A 21,132-nucleotide genomic window follows, 5' to 3' on the forward strand; every position below is an offset into this window, starting at 1 on the left:
CCCTCCATATGGCCTCAATAGCCAGGGCTGAGCCAGGCCGAAGTCAGAAGCCAGGAACTTCTTCTGGGTCTCTGACATGGGTGCAGGGGCCCAGGCACTTGGGCCAGGTTTTGCTGCTTACTCAATCAGCATGGAGCTGGATCTGAAAGGGAGCAGCCAGGACTCTAACCAAGGCTCATACATGATGTTGGTGTTGCAGGCAGCAGCTTAACCCACTACGCCATGATGCCAGGCCCTGAAAAACATAGCTTTTTAAAAGATTGATTTATCTATTTTGAAAGTTAGAGTTATAGAGAAAGGAGGAGAGAGAGAGAGAGAAAGAAAGAAAGAAACCTAGAGCAAGGAGGGGAGAGAGAGAGAGAGAGAGAGAGAGAAAGAAAGAGAGAGAAACCTATCTTCCATCTGCCAGGGCCAGCGCTGGGGCACAAACCAGTGCCTATGTGGAATGCCAGTGTCATAAAGGCGGCGGCATTACCCACTATGCCACAACACCAGACCCAGGAAATGACGACTTCTAATTTCACATGTTAAGATTTCACTGTTTTAATTTCACTGTTTTGTCTGCCAGTATTCGCTAAAGAAATTGAAATCATATTGCAAGTATTACTTTCAGAATTTATTTTTTTAAAGATTTATTTATTTATTTGAAAGAGTTACACAGAGAGAGAAGAGGCAGAGAGAGAGGTCCTCCATCTGATGGTTTAGTCCCCAATTGGCAGCAACGGCTGGAACTGTGCTGATCCAAAGCCAGGAGCCAGGAGCTTTCCTCCGGGTCTCCCATGTGGGTGCAGAGGCCCAAGCACTTGGACCATCTTCTACTGCTATCCCAGGCCATAGCAGAGAGTTGGATTGGAAGTGGAGCAGCCGGGTCTCAAACTGTCACCCATATGGGATGCTGGCACGTCAGGCCAGGGCGTTAACCCACTGTGCCACAACGCCGGCCCCCAGAATTAATTTATTTGAAAGGCTGGCATGTAGGTGCACACGTGCGTGCATATACATGTATATATACACACACACACAGATTGAGGTTTTCCATCTGCTGTTTCATTACTCAAATGCCTGCAACAGCTCTGGCTCTGCATCCACGTGTCTTCCACCTGGGTGGCAGGGATCCAAGTACTTGAATTACCACCTGCTGTCTCTTAGAGTGTGCATTAACTGGAAGCTGGATTGGAAGCACAGCATGGACCTAAACCCAGATATTTGATGTCAGATGAGAATGTCATAGGTGGTAACATAACTGATTCAACAAAGCCCATCCCACAAATAATACTTTTTAACTTTCTCCTTAATATAGTGTGAATATTTCCTATATAATTAAATAATTCTTTTAGAAACGTTTCTAATGGCTACGTAGTATCATAAAGGGATATCATAGGCTACTTAAAGAAAACCATTTTACTAGCTATTTAAATTATGTTGCAGTACCTTTATTCATATTTTTAAATTTTTTATTTATTTATTTTTTAAAAATATGCACTCCTGGCTTCTGTGAGGCTCAGTGCTGGCTTCTGTGGGCATTTGGGGAATAAACCAGTGGATGGTAGATCTCTCTGTTTCTGTCTCTTTCTCTGTCTGCCTTTCCAACAAAATGAAATTTATTAAACAAACTCATTATAAGGCTGCACAGTGTTCTGATAGATGGATATACCATGATTTCTGAAACCAGCTGGTATTTGTGCACATTTGAGTCAGAATACTTCTTTTTTCTTTTTTTTTTTAAGATTTATTTATTTATTTGAAAGTCAGAGGTGAAACAGAGAGAGGGAGAGGCAGAGAGCGAGTGAGCTCATTCACTCCCTAGTTGGCCTCAATGGTCGGAGCTGCGCAGATCTGAAGCCAGGAGCCAGGAGTTTCTTCTGGATCTCCCACATAAGTGCAGGGGCTGAAGGACTTGGGCGATCTTCCATTGCTTTCCCAGGCCATAGCAGAGAGCTGGGTCAGAAGTGGAGCATACGGGACTTGAATCGGCGGTGCCCATATGGGATGCCAGCACCGCAGGTGACTGCTTTACCCGCTATGTCACAGTGCCAGCCTCAGAATACCTTTTTTAAAATTGTCATATGTGGGACCGGTGCTGTTGCGTAGTGGGTAGTGCCACTGTCTGCAGTGCCGGCATCCCATATGGGCGCCGGTTCTAGTCTCGGCTCCTCCTCTTCCGATCCAGCTTTCTGCTGTGGCCTGGGAAAGCAGTGGAAGGTGGCCCAAGTCCTTGAGCCCCTGCACCCAGGTGGGAGACCCAGAGGAGGCTCCTGGCTCCTGGCTTTGGATCAGCTCAGCTCCGTCCGTTGCAGCCATCTTGGGGAGTGAACCAACGGAGGGAAGACCTTTCTCTCTCTCTCTGATTCTGCTTTTCTCTCAGTGTAACTCTTTCAAGTAAATAAATAAATCTTAAAAAAAAAATTGTCATGTGTTGGGAGCTGGTGCTATGGTGCTATGGGTTGGTTTTCCGTCTGTGGCACCAGTATCCCATATGGGCACCAGTTCTAGTCCTGGCTGCCCCTCTTCCAATCCAGCTCTCTGCTATGGCCTGGGAAAGCAGTGGAAGATGGCCCAGGTCCTTGGGCCCCTGCACCCACATGGGAGACCTGGAAGAGGCTCCTGGCTCCTGGCATTGGATCATCACAGCACCGACTGTTGTGGCCACCTGGGGAGTGAACCAATGGAGGGAAGACCTTTCTCTGTCTCTGCCTCTCACTCTGTAACTCTACCTCTCAAATAACTAAATAAAATCTTCAAAAAAATTGTCATTTGTGTAATTTATTTGAAAGGCAGAGAGAGAGGGAGAGGGACAGATTCAGAAAACAGAGAGATCACCTCTCTGCTGGTTCACTCCTGAAATGCCCACTTCAGCTAAGGTTGTGCCATCCTAAAACAAGGAAGCAGAAATTCAATCCAGGTCACAACAAGGGTAGCAAGGACCTACGTACATGAGTACTCACCTGCTGTGTCCCAGGGTATCCATTAACAGGAAACTGGAATTGGAACCATAGCCTGGGACTCATACCTAGCCACTTTAATATGGGATGCATACTTCCCTAGTGACTTTTTTTTTTTTTTTAAGATCTATTTATTTATTTGAGAGGGAAAGACAGAGAATGTCCATCTGCTGGTTCACTCCCCAAAAGGCTGCAAAGCCAGGGTGGGGTCAGGCCAAAGCCAGGAGTCTGAAACTCCTGTCCTGTCTCCCACATGGGTGTCAGGGGCTGCTTTCCTAGGCACACAAGCAGGGAGCTGGATCTGAAGTGGAGCAGCCATTGGAACCTGTGCTCATATGGGATGCCAGCATTGCAGGCTGCAGCTTTTCTTTTTTTTTTCTTTCTTTTCTTTTTTTCTAAAGATTTTTATTTATTTGAAAGATAGAGTTACAGAGAGGTACAGACAGAGAGGTCTTGTATCTTCTGGTTTACTCCCCAAATGACCGCAATGGCCGGAGCTGAGTGGATCTGAAGTCAGGAGCCGGGACCTTCTTGCATGTCTCCCACATCAGTGCAGGGGCCCAAGGTTGGCCTTCCTCCACTGCTTTCCCAGGAAAGCAGAGAGTTGTATCAGAAGAGGAACAACCAGGACTAGATCTGGTACCATTATGGGATGCTAGCACTTCAGGCTGGGGCTTTAACCCGCTGTGTCACACAGCACCGCCCCCCCCCCCCCCATTTTAAAATTTTTTTAGAAAATTAAAGAAGCACCCAAGATTGATACATCTTTTAGGAGTACTTAGTCATAATTATAATACAACTTTTTGAGTACAGGAGTCCCGCATGGGAAGTAAGTGCACAGTGACTTCTGTTGTTAATTTAACAGTTGACACTCTTATGTATGATGTCATGATCACTCGAGGCTATTGACATGAGCTGCCTAGACTATGGAAGGCTTTTGAATCCACAAACTCTGTCAGTATTTAGTCAAGGCCATAAGCAGAGTGAAAGTCTTCTCCTCCCTTCGAAGTACTTCCTTCTTTGATGACCACTTCTTTCCACTGGGGTCTCTCCCCCCGAGGTCCTTCATGGAGGACATTTTTGGCCACAGTGTCTTGGTTTTCTATGCCTGAAATGCAGGCTGCAGCTTTACAGGCTAAATCACGATGCCAGCCCGACCAAGTGACATTTTAACTCCTTTGCCAGATGCCTGCCCCAGAGTTAGAATACTTTAGATTGTAGATTGAAACTGTGTATATTGAAATGTGCTCCTTTTAAAAAAGTACATATCTTTATATTGTGTTTTTCCCTTATTTGAGATGTAACTTTTATGTTTCCTAGTGAGGGATCAGTCAAGCTGGTGAATACCACTATCTGTCTTCCAAAGATATACAGAGACACTTATTTGGGGGATTATTCCTGGGATGTTGGGGTGGGGGAGATGGAGAGGGAGGGGAATGATTAGGCACAGGAGATAATAAGAAATTTCAAAATTCATGGTACCAACCATGAAAAGTTTTTTAAAAACGTGAAATAGAAGAGCCTAAAAAATACGTAAGACATTAAAATGGTACTTAAGGAATTGTAAGATGTGTGTGACCTGCATCCAGCTCAAGAAATAGAACCTTGCCAACATGTATATACCTCTTAGCATTCAGAGCTCCCTGCCCTGCCCCTGGTGGTGGGCACTGTCCTGACCATTGTGACATTCACTCTGATTCTCTATCATTTTATGACCTGATTATATATTCCTAGATAATGTAGTAAAATTGTACTTGTTTTTGGAATTTTCCCCCTGAATTGTTTAAATACCTGAAATTTTATATCCCTGATGGGGAGGGGATCTTGAAGAGTTAAGTCAGAAAGGGAATGTGGGAGGTAATGAACAACGAATCCGACATAGCCTGGTTTAATGAAGTTTGGGAGTTTTGATGGTAGTGTTATTGGGTAAGCTTAAGATCTTTTTTGTAGCAGGTGATGTAGCTGGATCTTCACTGTTGCCAGGACTCTGGATCTAGCCTTCTCTGTGTTCTTTGACTAATGCTTCTGAAGTACCTGTTTCTATGACTTGGGATGGTCCTGCGTGGAGGCCTCTTTAGGCACCCATCTCTTCCTAGTCATGTTCCTGCTGGGCATTTCTCAGTGGTCATGATTAAGAGTCCTTTTGGACAAGCCTCTGGTTCCCATTATTTTTCTGAAGTCTTACTGCTTTGCTTTTTCTGTCCTAATTTGTAAAAGCTATAGTATGGAGTTTAATGATGGATTTGTTTGTCAATACTTATTTCTTTTTCCTATTTAGGCACCTGGAAAGCTTGAGCAAGCAAGAAGATTTCTTTGTTTTGGTGAAGGGTACCTTACCTTGCTTTGGTTTTAAACTTAACTAGAAATTTGCATTGTGACAGAGGTTGTACCTGATGGATAAAGATGTCTTCTCTCTCTCTTTCTTTTTTTATAGATTTATTTATTTATTTGAAAGTCAGATGGCTGGTGCCACGGCTCACAAGGCTAATCATCCGCCTATGGCGCCAGCACCCCGGGTTCTAGTACTGGTTGCTCCTCTTCCAATCCAGCTCTCTGCTGTGGCCTGGAAAGGTAGTTGAGGATGGCCCAAGTGCTTGGGCCGTGCACCCGCGTGGGAGACCAGGAGGAAGAACCTGGCTCCTGGATTCAGATTGGTGCAGCGTGCCGGCCATAGCAGCCATTTGGGGGGTGAACCAATGGAAGGAAGACCTTTCTCTCTGTCTCTCTCTCACTAACTCTGCCTGTCAAAAAAAGAAAAGAAAAAAGGAAAGTCAGAGTTACACAGAGAGAGAAGAGGAGAGACACACAGAGAGAGAAGTTTTCCATCCGCTGGTTCACTCCCAGGTTGGCTGCAATGGCCAGAGCTGCTCCATCAGAAGCCAGGAGCCAGGAGCTTCTTCCGGGTCTCCCACATGGGTGCAGGGGCCCAAGGACTCCGGCCATCTTCTACTGCTCTCCCAGGCCATAGCAGAGAGCTGGATCTGAAGTGAAGCAGCCAGGACTCAAACTGGCACCCATGTGGGATGCCGGCACTGCACGTGGTGGCTTTACGTGCTATGCCACAGCACCGGCCCCAAAGACGTCTCTTTAGAGAAAAAGATAGAAACAGTTTCTAATTCCTCTTCATAGTTCAGTTACTTTTATATTTCTGTAGTGCTACTTGTACAAAAAACAGCCTGTCCCGTATAGAATACATACAAAACTGAGACTAAGAGTTCATGTACTATGTGCAGTCTGACATAGAATAGTTCCCTTATCTGCAGGAATTACATTCCAAGATGTATGGGTGGTCTTTAAAAAGTTAACTGAAAACCTTGAATAGATTTCAAAAAAATTTTTTTAAGGATTTATTTTTATTTATTTGCAAGTCAGAGTTACACAGAGAAGAGGCAGAGAGAGAGAGAGAGAGAGAGAGAGACAGAGAGGTCTTCTATCCAATGGTTCACTCCCCAACTGGCAGCAACGGCCGGAGCTGCACTGATCCAAAGCCAGGATCCAGGAGCTTCTTCCAGGTCTCTACGCGGTTGCAGGGGCCCAAGGACTTGGGCCATCTTCCATTGCTTTCCCAGGCCATAGCAGAGAGCTGGATTGGAAGAGGAGCAGCCAGGACTAGAACCAGCACCCATATGGGATGCTGGCGCTTCAGGCCGGGGTGTTAACCTGCTGCGCCACAGCACTGGCCCCTCAAAAAAATTTTTAGGCCTAAATCAACTCATCTTGTAATTTCATTTTCTAAGAACTTTTGGAAGTGTCCTTATATACTCTGTTTTCTCTGATACATCTGTACCTACCATAAGAGGTTTCTCTGGCATATCTGAACTGTCAGCATTACTGCTAGTGTGCTTGGGCGCCATTCTTAGTAAAGTGAGCATTATTGTAGCTTAAGCACTGTGCCAGTTGCTCTGACAGTTAAGAGGGCTACCAAATGACTAATGGGTGGGTATACTGGACCCACATACTGTTTGTATGCCAGACAAAGGCACAGTTCACATCCTGAGTGGAATGGAGCTACTCAGACCACCGTGTAATTTAAAGCTTATAAATTGTTTATTTTTGAAATTTTCTATGTAGTATTTTTAGGCCAGAGTTGATTGTGAGTAACTGAAAGCAAACAAAGCAAAACTATGGATATTTCTATTATAATTTCATTAAATTAAATAAACACATATGTATGCAGTTACTGATGTATGCTCTCTGGCAAGGGTTAACACCATTGCTCCGTACTAGGAAGCAGAACCTGAAATGGTTACATCTAAGCAGATAACTACAGTTGAAGGATTCGTAGACAAGCAGATAATGACCACATTCCATTCCCAGTGTTTGTTTTTTTCTTTGACCTGGGGAAGGCCTCTATCACAGCCCCCACTTTGATGCTCAAACCGCTTTGGGGTCAGAGAACATCACCTTTATCATGTTGACTCAAGGCATCACTTTGGCTTATAGAGCTGTTTTTTATATCTCCACAACATGGGTGGCTGTTTTTAACCTTTTTAAGTTATCTATTTTTGTTTTATTATTATTTTTTTAGACAACAGTTACTCAAGTTGAACTTTTTACAAACTCTTTTCTCAGAGGCAAGTATTGCAACTATGATTGGGAACCAAGGGTGTGTATCATAATCAGGAGGTAACAGAGAACGAGAATAGTCTATACAGTTTGTTTGATAGCTGATTGTTTAACATTTTGCTGTGCATGGGTCAGTCAGTTTTCGGAGTGGCTGAAGCAGGGCTGTGGTTTTTGGGTACTCTTTTGAAGCTCAGAGGCTTCTCAGTGTATGGCTCGCTTGTTCTGGATGGGCAGCTTGCACAGTGTTTATGGGATCTGAGATGCAGTCCCAGTTGCAGGCCTCCGGCTTTACTCTGTTAGGGTGGATCCAGGGAGCTATTTCAGCCACTCTGACTGCAATACGGGTGGAGAGAACAACAGTAAACTGACCTCTTCAAAGGGGCTTTAGGGGCTGGGCATTTTATTTCCTTACCCATACCATATCTCTTCGCTTAAAAGGATGAGCTTTTATGTTTAAGCTCACATCAGTCATTCCCCAACTCAGGGATTGATGGAGGTCATGGCACAGCTGAGAGCCTGCATCTGTTGTCTCAAGGTGAGGCTGCCTATTTCTTTTAAATCTCTGTGCATTCCCTTGATTGTATAGGGAGGGTGCCCATAAAGAATTTCAAAAGGAGAACCCTTTCTGTTTAGTAGGGCTACATCTAATTCTCAACAGTGCTGTTGGTAATAGCCGATCCCAGTATAAGTGAGTCTCTTGGCACAGTTTACTTCATTGTGTTGTGAGTGTCTGGTTCTTGTGTTCCACTTTTCCAGAGCTCTGGGGCTGATAGGCCATTGTAACTTCCAGATGATTCCTAGTCCTTTTGCCATCACCTGCATCACCTCCACTATAAATTCAGGCCTGTTGGCAGACCTAATAGTAATTGGAATTCCAAAACGGAATGATTTTTTTTTTAAGTGAAATTTGGGCCACCTAGCATGCTTTTTTAGTATGGGGTTGGAGAGCCTCTACCCACCCTGAGAAAGTGCACACAAGGACCAATAAGCATTCCATAATTAAATTTTCAAACGGAGTTCCTCCTATGCTATGCACCTGGAGGGGTGCTTGGCAGAGGTTCTTCCAGGCAAACATTTCACATTGTCTGCAAACTGTCCTAGCTATGTTGGAAAGCCCAGGGTTCTAAAGGTGCCATATTCCAGGGCCATTCTGCCTGCATGAGTTCCTTCATGAAACTGCTTGATAAAGGCCGAGGCTAGCGGCTTGGGATGGCAACCTGGCCACTCTCAAATTTCTACCATTGCCCAGGGATATAATTTCTGATTCAGTTTTGAACCAGGTTAGCTCATGCTGAGAGTAGTTTGGTTCCTATTCTGCTAGAGGACCAGGAAACAGGGCAGTCAGTGGTCAGGGTGACTGGCCCTGTTGTTTCTGTGGTGGCCATGGGCTTAGCTTCTCAGTCAGCTTTTCTGTTTCCTTGCACTGTGAAGGTGTTTCGCCTCTGATGGCCCCAGCATTGCATAACAGCCACTCTTGTAGGTGCCCACACAGCATCCACAAGTTAGTGCCCCGACTATTGTGCCAACGTGCCCATGCATAGATAGGAAAATGGCTTAGTTATGTCCAGAATCCCCTGAGCTGAGGCATTGGTGAGTGCCCTTTTAATCTGTCTGGAGTCCTTTCTTATGTCTGTTTTTAGAACAGAGGCTCTCTCTCTCTGCCTGCTTTCTAACTTTATAATGTGGCTTTGCCAAACTAGAGAAACTAGGTATCCATATTCTACAGAAGCCATTGGCTCCAAGGAACCCTTGAACCTGGCACTGGGTTGAAGCAGTGGGGATTGAGCAAACTGTTTTCTCTCAAGCTGACGCTGTCCTTGGGACAAGTGAAAGCCAAGATATCTTACTTTCTCTTGGCAAATTTGAGTCTTTTTTAAAGAGATGTTGTAGCCAGCCTCCCACAAGAAAGTGGGGAGAGGCCGTGTTCCCTCCATGCAGTCCTCTTGTGTCTGCCCATGTTAGCAGATCACCCACATACCAGAGTAGCCTGCGGCCATGCCAGTTGACTGGGAAAGCTTTTCAGTCAGAGGCTAGCACAGTGCCAAAAATGGTTGGAAAATTTGTAAATTCTTGGGGTAGTCTAGTCCAAGTTAGCTAGCCCTTGTGTCTTTTCTTGGGATTTTCCCACTGGAAGGCAAAAATCAGCTGACTGTGAGGGACCAGATGGAAACAGAAAAAGGCATCCTTTAAGTCGAAACATGTAAGTAGCTTCAGCAGGGATGAGACTCAGAAGGGTGTAAGGATTTGGGACTACCGGGTGTAAAGTTACAGCTTGGTTTACTGCTCGCAAGTCCTGAACTGGCCGATAAACATCTGTCCTCGGCTTCTGAACTGGTAGAAGGAGTCTATTCCATGACAACTGGCAAGGCTAGAGGATCCTATGCTTTAGAAACCTCTCTAAATATTTTTGAATTTTAATCTGTGTCTTGCGAGGGATGAAATACTGCCTTTGTCGGATGGGCCCAGTTCCTGGCTATAGTTTTATCATTTATGTAGGACACGCTTCTAGCCAGTCCTTGGCTGGGAGGCGGTTGTCCTCTGTCCGCGCCCCCAGTACCTTAAAGGAGAGGGCCCGTGTTGTGTCTCCCCCTGGAGGCTTTCGAGGCTCCGCTCTTCCTGAGGAGCTGTGAGTCAAAATTTTTGTTTCTGGTCCTCCAAAGATCAGAGCCACTTGACTGCAGGAGTTGAAGGTTATCTGAATCTGCAGCTTCTCTAATAAATCTTGACCCATTAAAGCCACTGGCGGTCAGGAAGATGTAGGAACTTGGGAATAACTTCATGGCTGCCTGAATTACATGGCCGAGGCAGGAAAAAGGACGATGAGCTTGGCGACTGGTGGCTCTCACAGTAGTAGGCTGGCTCTGAGAGTGGCCCCACGGGGTGGATCACTACTGAATTCTCTGCTCCCAAGTCCACCATGAGGTCAGTGGGCTGGTGCCCCTGACAGTCATTTTGACCATGGGCTCCTGGACGCCCAGCAGAATGGAACCTTCTGTCTTTTTTTATAGTATTTTTTCTAAATACATACAACATGTACACATATAATAATATACATTACAGGACAGAATAATAAAGAAGCTTGGTAACAGTCTTTTAACATCTTTAACTGCTTAAAAATTACCATTAATCAATTAGAATTACTTTTTGCTCTTAGAAACCTGAATTAACCATACTTTTTAAGTTGCAACCTGTAGTCCATTGATTGTAAACTTGTTAGAAAACTTGCATTTAAGAGCATTTGTTAGAGTCCTTAAAAAAAAAAACCCTGATTTTAGGTGTTTTTAGAGAAGAATACAAAACTGTAGATGACAAAAGACTTTAGATAGCCATGGTTGAAATTATAAAACTCATTAATCATCAAGAAGAGGCATTTGTTTACTCCACAAACACCTGTCTGATTTTGTAATCACTTGTCTCTTTTAGGCCTCTGGGCTTTTTTTAATAAGATAACTGTCATGACTGATCAACAACAAGCTCATTAGACTTCTGTAACTTTGGACATTTGTATCAGTACATTTTATATTAGCACAACTTAAAGTTTAGTACCATTTTACATGTTGACAGTACCTTTGCTATAATCCAAATAGCCTAATTAGTTGGAGTATATACAAGATGAGAGATATATCCTTCCACATTTCCAGGAGCCCAGCTGGAAATATCAAAGTTTAAAGAATTTGGAACTTTGACTTTCTAAATGTTAAGGATTTCAAGAAGGCTTAAAATATCTGCTTGAAATAGGATCCCTTAACATCACAACATAATATAAACCAGATTTAATCATTGTTATAAAGTGATCACTCAAACACTTTAAAATAAGTACATATTTAAACAAACCTTAACTCTTAAAACTCAGCTGTTTTTAAACAGTCAGAACTTACCAAGACAGAAAACACAAAGATTACCTCCATAGGATACAAAATTTGTTTTTTTAGTCTGTCACCAAAATGGGAAATAAAAACCTCAGATGTAAGAGTTAGCATGTGGATAATCATCCCATAACTTGAAACGATTTAAGAGAGTCAGAACTAAAGTTTCCTGGAGCTGGCTAGAAAATTGACAGTCACAGATTAAACAAAAACTACTTAAAAGGAGATGCTGCAGTTTTTTTTTTTTTTTATTTAAGCAGATTTTAAAATTAAAGATCAACTATTTAAAAATATTTACTAACATGTATTTCAAAAACCTCGTTGTTTTAACAGAGGATCAGATTCTAATCCTATGTCACTGTACCTTTGGTTTTAATGTTAAATTTTTAGAAAACATTATAACTACATTTTAATAATTATAGTCAATTTTTCACACAGATATTATAAGATTATTCCGCTTAAAGCTTTTGGTTGTGTGTGTGTTTTGATAGGCAGAGTGGACAGTGAGAGAGAGAGACAGAGAGAAAGGTCTTCCTTTTGCCGTAGGTTCACCCTCCAATGGCCGCCGTGGCCGGCGCACTGCTGCTGGTGCACCGCGCTGATGTGATGGCAGGAGCCAGGTACTTCTCCTGGTCTCCCATGGGGTGCAGGGCCCAAGCACTTGGGCCATCCTCCACTGCACTCCCTGGCCACAGCAGAGAGCTGGCCTGGAAGAGGGGCAACCGGGACAGAATCCGGCGCCCCAACCGGGACTAGAACCCGGTGTGCCGGTGCCGCAAGGCGGAGGATTAGCCTAGTGAGCCGTGGCGCCGGCTCACTTAAAGCTTTTGTGACTTCCTCACATATTTCACAACTTACACTTTTAAGTATTTTGCCCTATTTTTTCTTTTTCAGTCTAGAGTAAATTCTCCTGTAGGACAAAACAATTTTTTACAAGCATTGCCCTTTTTTACTTAAAAAAATTTCAAAAAAATATTATTTATTTATTTATTTGAAGGCAGATTTACAGGGAGTCAGAGGCGGGGGTGGGGGGAGAGGTCTTCCATCTGTTGGTTCACTCCCCTGATGGCTGCAATAGTTGGAACTGCACCAATCTGAAGCTGGGAGCCAGGAACTTCTTCTGGGTCTCCCACAGGGGTACCGGGGCCTAAGGACTTGGGCCATCTTCCACTGCTTTCCCAAGCCATAGCAGAGAGCTGGATCAGAAGTGGAGTAGCTGGGACTCGAACTGGTGCCCATATAGGATGCTGGCACTGCAGGCGGTGGCTTTACCTGCTATACCACAGAGCCAGCCCCTAAAATTTATTTTAATAACCTTTCTCACCTAAAAAGATTTTCATGCTTGTGACCCTTTTTTCATTTGTTGATTTCCTTGATTACATTGAAATAATTATTTAAAAATCTCTAAATTAAGACATTCTAAAACTAAAAGAACATGTCAAATATTAACCCCAGTTACTTTCAGGCAGTCTTGAATTATTTTTCAAATATAGACTATTTATGAAAACATTAACAAACTCAAATAGTTATATTTTTTAGAATTTAAGATGTTAAGAATATCAAAGTTTACATTTAGAAAGATTTATCTCATTTACCTTTACCCAATTTGTACTGAACAGTTACACCTAGATAAGATGGTGAGATACTATATGATACTTTTATCTGAATTAAGGTCAAAATTACTTTTTTAAGGAATTTTATTATTTTTCATAAACCAACTCTAATTGGAAATCAGTGACATAAACCAGAGACTGCAAAATCTACCCCAAGGGGCAATAACAAGAACTCATTACCATTGTTATTTTGGCTGAATCTGTTAAACCACATTACAAAACAAGATGGGTGAGTTACAAAGCAAATTATTTTTAAGGCAATTAATTTTTAGTTTCAAAAGGGAGAAATCCTTTTAAACCTAGTTACAACTGTACCAGATTAGCACAAGAGCAATTACCCTGGCATTTTTATGCATGAGATTGTTATTTATCAAAACTACCTCTAACTGGTCACCCAGTGTCTCAGAGTTGCAGTTTTTTTTTTTTTTAATTAATTAATTTATTTATTTTGACAGGCAGAGTTAATGAGAGAGAGACAGAGAGAAAGGTCTTTTTTTTTTTCATTGGTTCACCCCCCCAAGTGGCCACTACAGTTGGCATGCTGCACTGATCTGAAGCCAGGAGCCAGGTGCTTCCTCCTGGTCTCCCATGTGGGTGCAGGGCCCAAGGACCTGGGCCATTCTCCACTGCCTTCCTGGGCCACAGCAGAGAGCTGGACTGAAAGAGGAGCAACTGGCACAGAATCCGGCGCCCAAACTGGGACTAGAACCCGGGGTTCCGGCGCTGCAGGCAGATTAGCTTAGTGAGCCCCGGCTCCAGCTGAGTTGCAGTTTCATCTCTGTGCTATATCGTTTTATGAGATTGCTTGGGCAACCCTGCAAGGTGATCAGCCTCCCTTTCTGCCACTCAGGCAGATCTGCTAAACCAAATGAATCAGGGTTCCTACCAGTTCCAATCGGTAGTGCTCCCTAGATTGATTCCTCTGCCTACTGGGTCCATTGTGCTGGCAGGGTCAGAGTCCTAGCACACTGCGGAGAGCCACTCACCACAGAGTAAGTGATCCACTGGCACCACGAGAGATCACTCTGCCCCTGATGCTCCAGGGACCCTGAGCCCTAATCAACAAGGGAGGTGGAACAAACACTAGCCCAATCCCAGACGAGCCCCCAGAAAAATGTAGGGGGGGCTCCTGAATAGAGATGAGACATCAAGGCCAGGAAGCAATCTTTTATGTTGATGATGATGATGATGATGATGATGCCACCGCTGGAGGCATAAGGCCCAGTTGGGTTTTTATCCCAAAGACTGAGCCAAGAAGGGTATTTCCTTATATATGGTTATAGCCTCTTTGTCGTCTTTATATGGTTATATACATACATGAGATTGGATATTCTAATATTACGCGGCAGCCACAGGAATTGTTACAATACTGGCATGCATATGTAGTTACTGATGTAAGTTGTTGGGCAATGGTTAACATCATTGCTTTGTACTAGCAAGCAGAACCTGAAATGGTTACATATAAGCAGACAGTAACTACAGTTGAAGCATTCAAAGACAAGCAGATAATGACCATATTTACTTCCAGTGTAAGTTTCTTTTTCACTGTCTGATCTTGTTGAGGCCTCTTATCACAACACAGCAGTTCTTATTAGCCATTTTTATTTGTTTCAGGCTCTCATGGAGTTCCTCTGACTTCTAGCCCAGTGCTCTTTGTTCAGATTACAGAATCTCCTCTGACAGGAGTTATGGGACAGGGTTAAGTAACAGACCAGGTGGGTGGGAATTGCTTATTTGATCTGCTCACCTCTTGGGGTCAGTTCAGGTGATGTTGGAGTCTGTGCGGCAAGCTCTGCTGGCAGGCAGTCAGGCTGCGTTTGGTGCCACAGGAATCAGTCTTTCTGTCCTTGTTCCCAAGCTAAACCTAAAGGGAGGGGTGTGTGACAACAGCTCAGGGAAGGCCAGTGCACCCGCTATGCTATTCTGCCAGAGTCTCTGTTCCCCCTCCTCGCTTAATTTCATGTTGACAGTCTCTTCTTTCTTCCCCTCCCTCCCTCTCTTTCTGTTCTAAAGAGTGACAGACTTATATTTTAGCTAAAAATCTGCTCATATATGGCATTGAAGCAAATTTAAGTGTAAAAATACAAACTTTTAAAATATAAAATTAGGCTGGCACCACGGCTCACTAGGCTAATCCTCCGCCTTGTGGCGCTGGCCCACCGGGTTCTAGTCCCGGTCAGGGCGCTGGATTCTGTCCTGGTTGCCCCTCTTCCAGGCCAGCTCTCTACTGTGGCCAGGGAGTGCAGTGGAGGATGGCCCAAATCCTTGGGCCCTGAACCCCACGGGAGACCAGGAGAAGCACCTGGCTCCTGCCATCGGATCAGCGCGGTGCACCGGCCGCAGCGCGGCGGCCATTGGAGGGCGAACCAATGGTAAAAGAAGACCTTTCTCTCTGTCTCTGTCTCTCACTGTCCACTCTGCCTGTCCAAAAAAAAAAGTAAAATATAAAATTAAGTTCATGTAAAAACCTATAGTGGGGCCGGCGTCGCGGCTCACTAGGCTAATCCTCTGCCTAGCGGCGCCAGCACCCCGGGTTCTAGTCCCGGTCGGGGCGCCGGATTCTGTCCCGGTTGCCCCTCTTCCAGGCCAGCTCTCTGCTGTGGCCAGGGAGTGCAGTGGAGGATGGCCCAAGTGCTTGGGCCCTGCACCCCATGGGAGACCAGGATAAGTACCTGGCTCCTGCCATCGGATCAGTGCGGTGCACCGGCTGCAGCGCGGAGGCCATTGGAGGGTGAACCAATGGTAAAGGAAGACCTTTCTCTCTGTTGTCTCTCTCTCTCACTGTCCACTCTGCCTGTCCAAAAAAAAAAAAAAAAAAGTAAAATATAAAATTAAGTTCATGTAAAAACCTATAGTGGGCCGACGCCACGGTTCACTAGGCTAATCCTCCGCCTAGCGGCGCCAGCACCCCGGGTTCTAGTCCCGGTCGGGGCGCCGGATTCTGTCCCGGTTGCCCCTCTTCCAGGCCAGCTCTCTGCTGTGGCCAGGGAGTGCAGTGGAGGATGGCCCAAGTGCTTGGGCCCTGCATCCCATGGGAGACCAGGATAAGTACCTGGCTCCTGCCATCGGATCAGCGCGGTGCTCCGGCCACAGTGTGCCGGCTGCTGCGGCCATTGGAGGGTGAACCAACGGCAAAGGAAGACCTTTCTCTCTGTTGTCTCTCTCTCTCTCTCACTGTCCACTCTGTCTGTCAAAAACAAACAAACAAACAAAACAAAAAAAAACAAAAAAAAACAAACCTATAGTGAAGAAAACCCATTTATGAACAGTTGGTATATATTTTTTCGTCTTTTTCATTCAGTTAAAAGACAGTGGCCATGATTATAGCACTTTTTTAATGAAATAAAAAACAACTTCTTGCATGATTTTAGGTCGGGAAGGTGTTAGAGGAAATTACTGTTTCTGAGACTGAAGGGTGGCCCTTAAGTTAATCTCCCTTTTCAGACATCCTGGAGCAAGGAAGGATTTGATTTCAAAACTCTCCCCTACTTTGTGCTGTTTCTTCCTGATTTGATGTGCTCTCCTTAGGTCAGAAAAACAGGTCTTAGATGATTTTATGCTGCTGAGATTGAGATCCTGTTTGTTTGCTGGTGGAGTTGCTGTTCCTGTGCCATATGAAAGCTGAATTGTTTCTGATTGTTCTGCTGAACATGTATATCCATCCTTGTTGGGGCTCTTTCAACTGCTCAGGTTCCCCAACCTTGTTCCTGAGGAAAACCCAGGTGTGATACAGGAGCTAACCTACCCCTCCTGCAATACCTGCAGCAGAGTGGCTTCATGGGCATGGTGACTAACCTGCTGGCGATCTCTTTTCTCTTCCCACAGATTTTGAAGCCAGCTTCATAAGGCTTTTGGACAAAATAACTAACGGTTCTCGAATCGAAATAAACCAAACAGGTAAACTCCTTTTCTTTCCCTGCATGAAAGCACCTACATACACCATTGAAACAACCTCTGCTTCTCACTCTTCCATAGTGTAAATGCTGTATTTTGCTTAAAACTCTACCTGAAAGAGAAAAAAAAAGGGGGGGGGGGCTGGCGCTGTGGTGTAGTGGGCTAAGCCTCCGCCTGCAGTGCTGGCATCCCATACAGGCGCCGGTCCTGGCTGTTCCTCTTCCTATCGAACTCTCTGCTAATGGCCTGAGAGAGCAGTGGAAGATGACCCAAGTGGTTGGGCCCCTGCACCTGTGTAGGAGACTCGGAAGAAGCTCCTGGGCTGCTTTGGATCAGCCCAGCTCCAGCCATTGCGGCCAAAAATAGGGAGTGAACCAGCGGATGGAAGACCTCTCTCTCTTTCTCTCCCTCTCTCTCTGTGCCTCTCTGCCTTTCAGATAATATTTAATTATTTGAAAATCAGAATTAGAGAGAGGGAGAGACAGAGAGAGATCTTCCATTGGCTGGTTTACTCCCCGAATGGTCAAAATGGCCAGGGCTCGGCCAGGGCTCAGCCAGACCGAAGCCAACAGCCAGGAGCTTCATCTGGATCTCCCACATGAGGGTAGGGGCCCAAGTGCTGGGCCATCTTCAGTTGCTTTCTCAGGTGCATTAGCAGTGAGCTGGATCAGAAGTGGAGCTGCTGAGACTCGAACCAGTGTCCATATGGGATGCCAGCACTATAGTTGGCGGCTTAACCCACTACTCTACAGAGCTGGCCCCTATATAAAAATTTTCAAAATATGTTCACTTTTAATATCACATTAAATTCTTAAGGCAAACTTTGGGGCCGGTGCTGTGGCTCACTTGGTTAATCCTCTGCCTGCGGCGCCAGCATCCCATATGGGTGCTGGGTTCTAGTCCCGGTTACTCCTCTTCCAGTCCAGCTCTCTGCTGTGGCCCAGGAAGGCAGTGGAGGATGGCCCAAGTGCTTGGGCGCCTGCACCTGCATGGGAGACCAGGAAGAAGCACCTGGCTCCTGGCTTCAGATCGGCAGAGCTCCAGCCGTAGCGGCCATTTGGGGAGTGAACCAATGGGAGGAAGACCTTTCTCTCTGTCTCTCTCTCTCACTATCTATAACTCTACCTGTCAAATAAAAAAAAATTCTTATGGCAAACTCTGAGGTAGTTGCATATGCTGAATTTATTTTATTTTCTCTCTTACAGTAAGTTTACAGATGTATATGTAAATGTGAGAACTCCTTCATCTCTTGCCTTTCCATTCCCTTCTCTAGGGGCAGCCACTGTCACAGTGTTTGTTGACACAGGCACTTACATAACTCAGACCATCAACGGGGTCATGCTCCTCATAGTCTTCAGCAGCCAGTATTTCGTCACTGGCATTAACTGTCTTAGGGAAATCTCTCTGCCAGCAAATACAGGTCTGTTCAGTATTTCTGTTCGCTGTGTATAGTATTCCATTGTATGGATGCACAATCATTTATTTAACTGCTTCCTACTGTAATCTTTTAGGTTATTTCTTTTCTCTTTTCTATTAGTCTTTCTCTTCTTTGTGTAGACCATGGCAAAACTCCATTGGCCAACTTCATGAACTGTGTACCTTTGTGTATATATTCCACACATAATTCTTTGACCTTTCCTGTATACTGGTGCTTTTAAAAAAGAAGACAAGATTGAGTTCATACATAGCCCTGTTTCATGGGAGGTTTGCTGATCTGTGACTGCATCTAGCCATACCTTACAGAGAGCTGGTTTTGGACGTGAGCTGTTCACATGCTCTTTGCCAGCTGGAAGACCCTTAGTCTTTCGTGGCTTGTTTGATTGGAAATTGCTGCAAGTTTTTACATAACTTTTTAAAAAGGTTTACTTACTAGAAAAGCAGAGTGACACACACACACACACTTCACACACAGCTTGTATTTTTTATATAAGATGAACAAATTTCATGTATTTCATATTTTCAGATATAGGAGCATAATGAAACTTACCATCCTACCCTCCCTCAAGCCCACACTCCCACCCTCCATCCTCCTTCCTTTCTTATTCTTTCTTTTAATTTTTAAAATGTCTTACTTTCAGTTTATTTTAAAATCATAAGATTAACCCTCTAGTAAGTAAAACATTCAACAAAAAGAAGAAAAAAAAAACCACCAAAAACTCTGTTCCTCAACAGCAGAGACAAGGACTGTGAACAATAATCAATTCTCAAAATACCAATTTCATTCCAATATTGCATTCTAGATTAGTTACCACAGAAAACGTATGGCACTTGTCTTTTTGGGACTGCCTTATTCCACTAAGTATAATAGTTTCCAGTTGCATTCATTTTGTTGTGAAAGACATGATTTCATTTTTTTAACCACTGAATAGTATTCCATATTGTATATATACACATTTTCTTTATCCAGTCATTGGTTGATGTGCATCTGGGTTGATTCCACATCTTGGCTATTGTGAATTGAGTTGCAATAAACATGGGAGTACAGTTAACTCTTTCATATGCTGATTTTATTTCCTTCAGGTAAATTCCCAGGAGTGGGATGGCTGAGTCTATGGTAGTTCTATTTTCAGCTTTCTGAGTATCTCCATACTGTCTGCCACAATGGCTGTACTAGTTTACATTTCTACCAACAGATTAGGGTACCTTTTCCCCCACCATGCCTGTTCGAGTCCTTTTTCCATTCCTTGAGTGGATTTTTTGTTTTTGTTGTTGTTGAGTTTCTTGAGCTTTTTATAGATTCTGGATACTAATCTTTATCAGTTGCATAGTTTGCAGATATTTTCTCCATTCTGTCTGTTGCCTCTTTACTTTGTTGAGTGTTTCTTTTGCAGTATAGAAACTTCTCAATTTGATGTTATTCCATAAGTTTTGGTTTTGATTGCCTGTGTCTCTGGGGTCTTTTTAAGAACTCTGCCTATTGGCCGGCGCCGCGGCTCACCAGGCTAATCCTCTGCCTAGCGGCGCCGGCACACCGGGTTCTAGTCCCGGTCGGGGCGCCGGATTCTGTCCCGGTTGCCCCTCTTCCAGGCCAGCCCTCTGCTGTGGCCAGGGAGTGCAGTGGAGGATGGCCCAGGTGCTTGGGCCCTGCACCCCATGGGAGACCAGGAAAAGCACCTGGCTCCTGGCTCCTGCCATCGGATCAGCGCGGTGCGCTGGCCGCAGCGCGCCGGCCGCGGAGGCCATTGGAGGGTGAACCAACGGCAAAAGGAAGACCTTTCTCTCTGTCTCTCTCTCTCTCACTGTCCACTCTGCCTGTCAAAAAAAAAAAAAAAGAACTCTGCCTATGCCAATGTCTTGTATGGTTTCCCAATGTTGTCTAACAATTTGATGGTATCGGTTGCAGATTTAGGTCTTTAATCCATTTTGAATAGATTGTGTGAGTTGTACAGTAGGGGACTTGTTTCATACTTGTGCATGTGGAAATTCAGTTTTTCCAACATCATTTGTTGAAGAGACTGTCCTTGTTCCAGGGACTGATTTTAATGCCTTTGTCCAAGAATAGTTGATTGTGGATTTGTGGATTGATTTCTGGAGTTTTTATTCAGTTCAATTAGTCTACATGTCTATTTTTGTGCCAGTACCAGGCTGTTTTAATAATAACTGCCCTGTAGTTTGTCTTGAAATTTGGTTTTGTGATTCCTCTGGCTTTGTTTTTGTTGTTTAAAATTGTTTTGGCTGATCGGTGTCTCTTGTGTTTCCCTATGAATTTTAGCATCGTTTTTTCCAGATCTGAGAAGAATGCTGTTGGTATTTTCATTGGGATTGCATTGACTCTGTAAACTGCTTTTGCTGGTATGGACATTTTGATGATATTGATTGTTCCAATCGATGAACATGGGAGATTTTTCCATTTTTTTGTGTGTTCTGTTTCTTTCTTTAATGTTTTGTTATTTTCATTGTAGAGATCGTTGACATCCTTGGTTAAATTTATTCCAAGGTATTTAAATTTTTTGGAGCTATTGTGAATGGAACTGATCCTAGAAGTTCTTTCTCAACCATGACATTGGCATTGTCTGTGTATACAAAGGCTATTGATTTTTGGGTGTTAATTTTATATCCTGCCACTTAGCCAAACTCTTACAAGTTCCAATAGTCTCCCCCCCCCCCTTTTTTTTTTTTAAAGATTTATTTATTTATTTGAAAGGTGGAGTTACAAAGGGGCAGAGGCAAAGAGAGATCTGCCATCTGCTGGTTCATTCCCTAATTGGCCACAATCAGTGGAGCTGGGCCAATCTGAAGCCAGGAACTAGG

General features: G+C 44.2%; 1 protein-coding gene across 4 annotated transcripts in view; it reads left to right on the forward strand.

Moving 5' to 3' along the window:
* Nucleotides 1-21,132, forward strand: part of RCL1 (RNA terminal phosphate cyclase like 1) — an 88,731-nt gene that overhangs the window by 20,791 nt on the left and 46,808 nt on the right. For all 4 annotated transcript variants that reach the window (XR_016210205.1, XM_051846120.3, XM_002708109.6 and 1 more), the window contains exon 2: nt 16,813-16,884. Coding sequence is in view for 2 of the 4 variants with exons in the window: in XM_051846120.3 (XP_051702080.1) it covers nt 16,813-16,884 (72 nt within the window). In the remaining 2 variants the exon portion in view is untranslated. The remainder of the gene's footprint in view (nt 1-16,812; nt 16,885-21,132) is intronic.

This window comes from Oryctolagus cuniculus, chromosome 1 (assembly GCF_051225735.1).
Source record: "Oryctolagus cuniculus isolate XC-2025 breed Fujian yellow rabbit chromosome 1, ASM5122573v1, whole genome shotgun sequence".
Lineage (NCBI taxonomy): Eukaryota > Metazoa > Chordata > Mammalia > Lagomorpha > Leporidae > Oryctolagus > Oryctolagus cuniculus.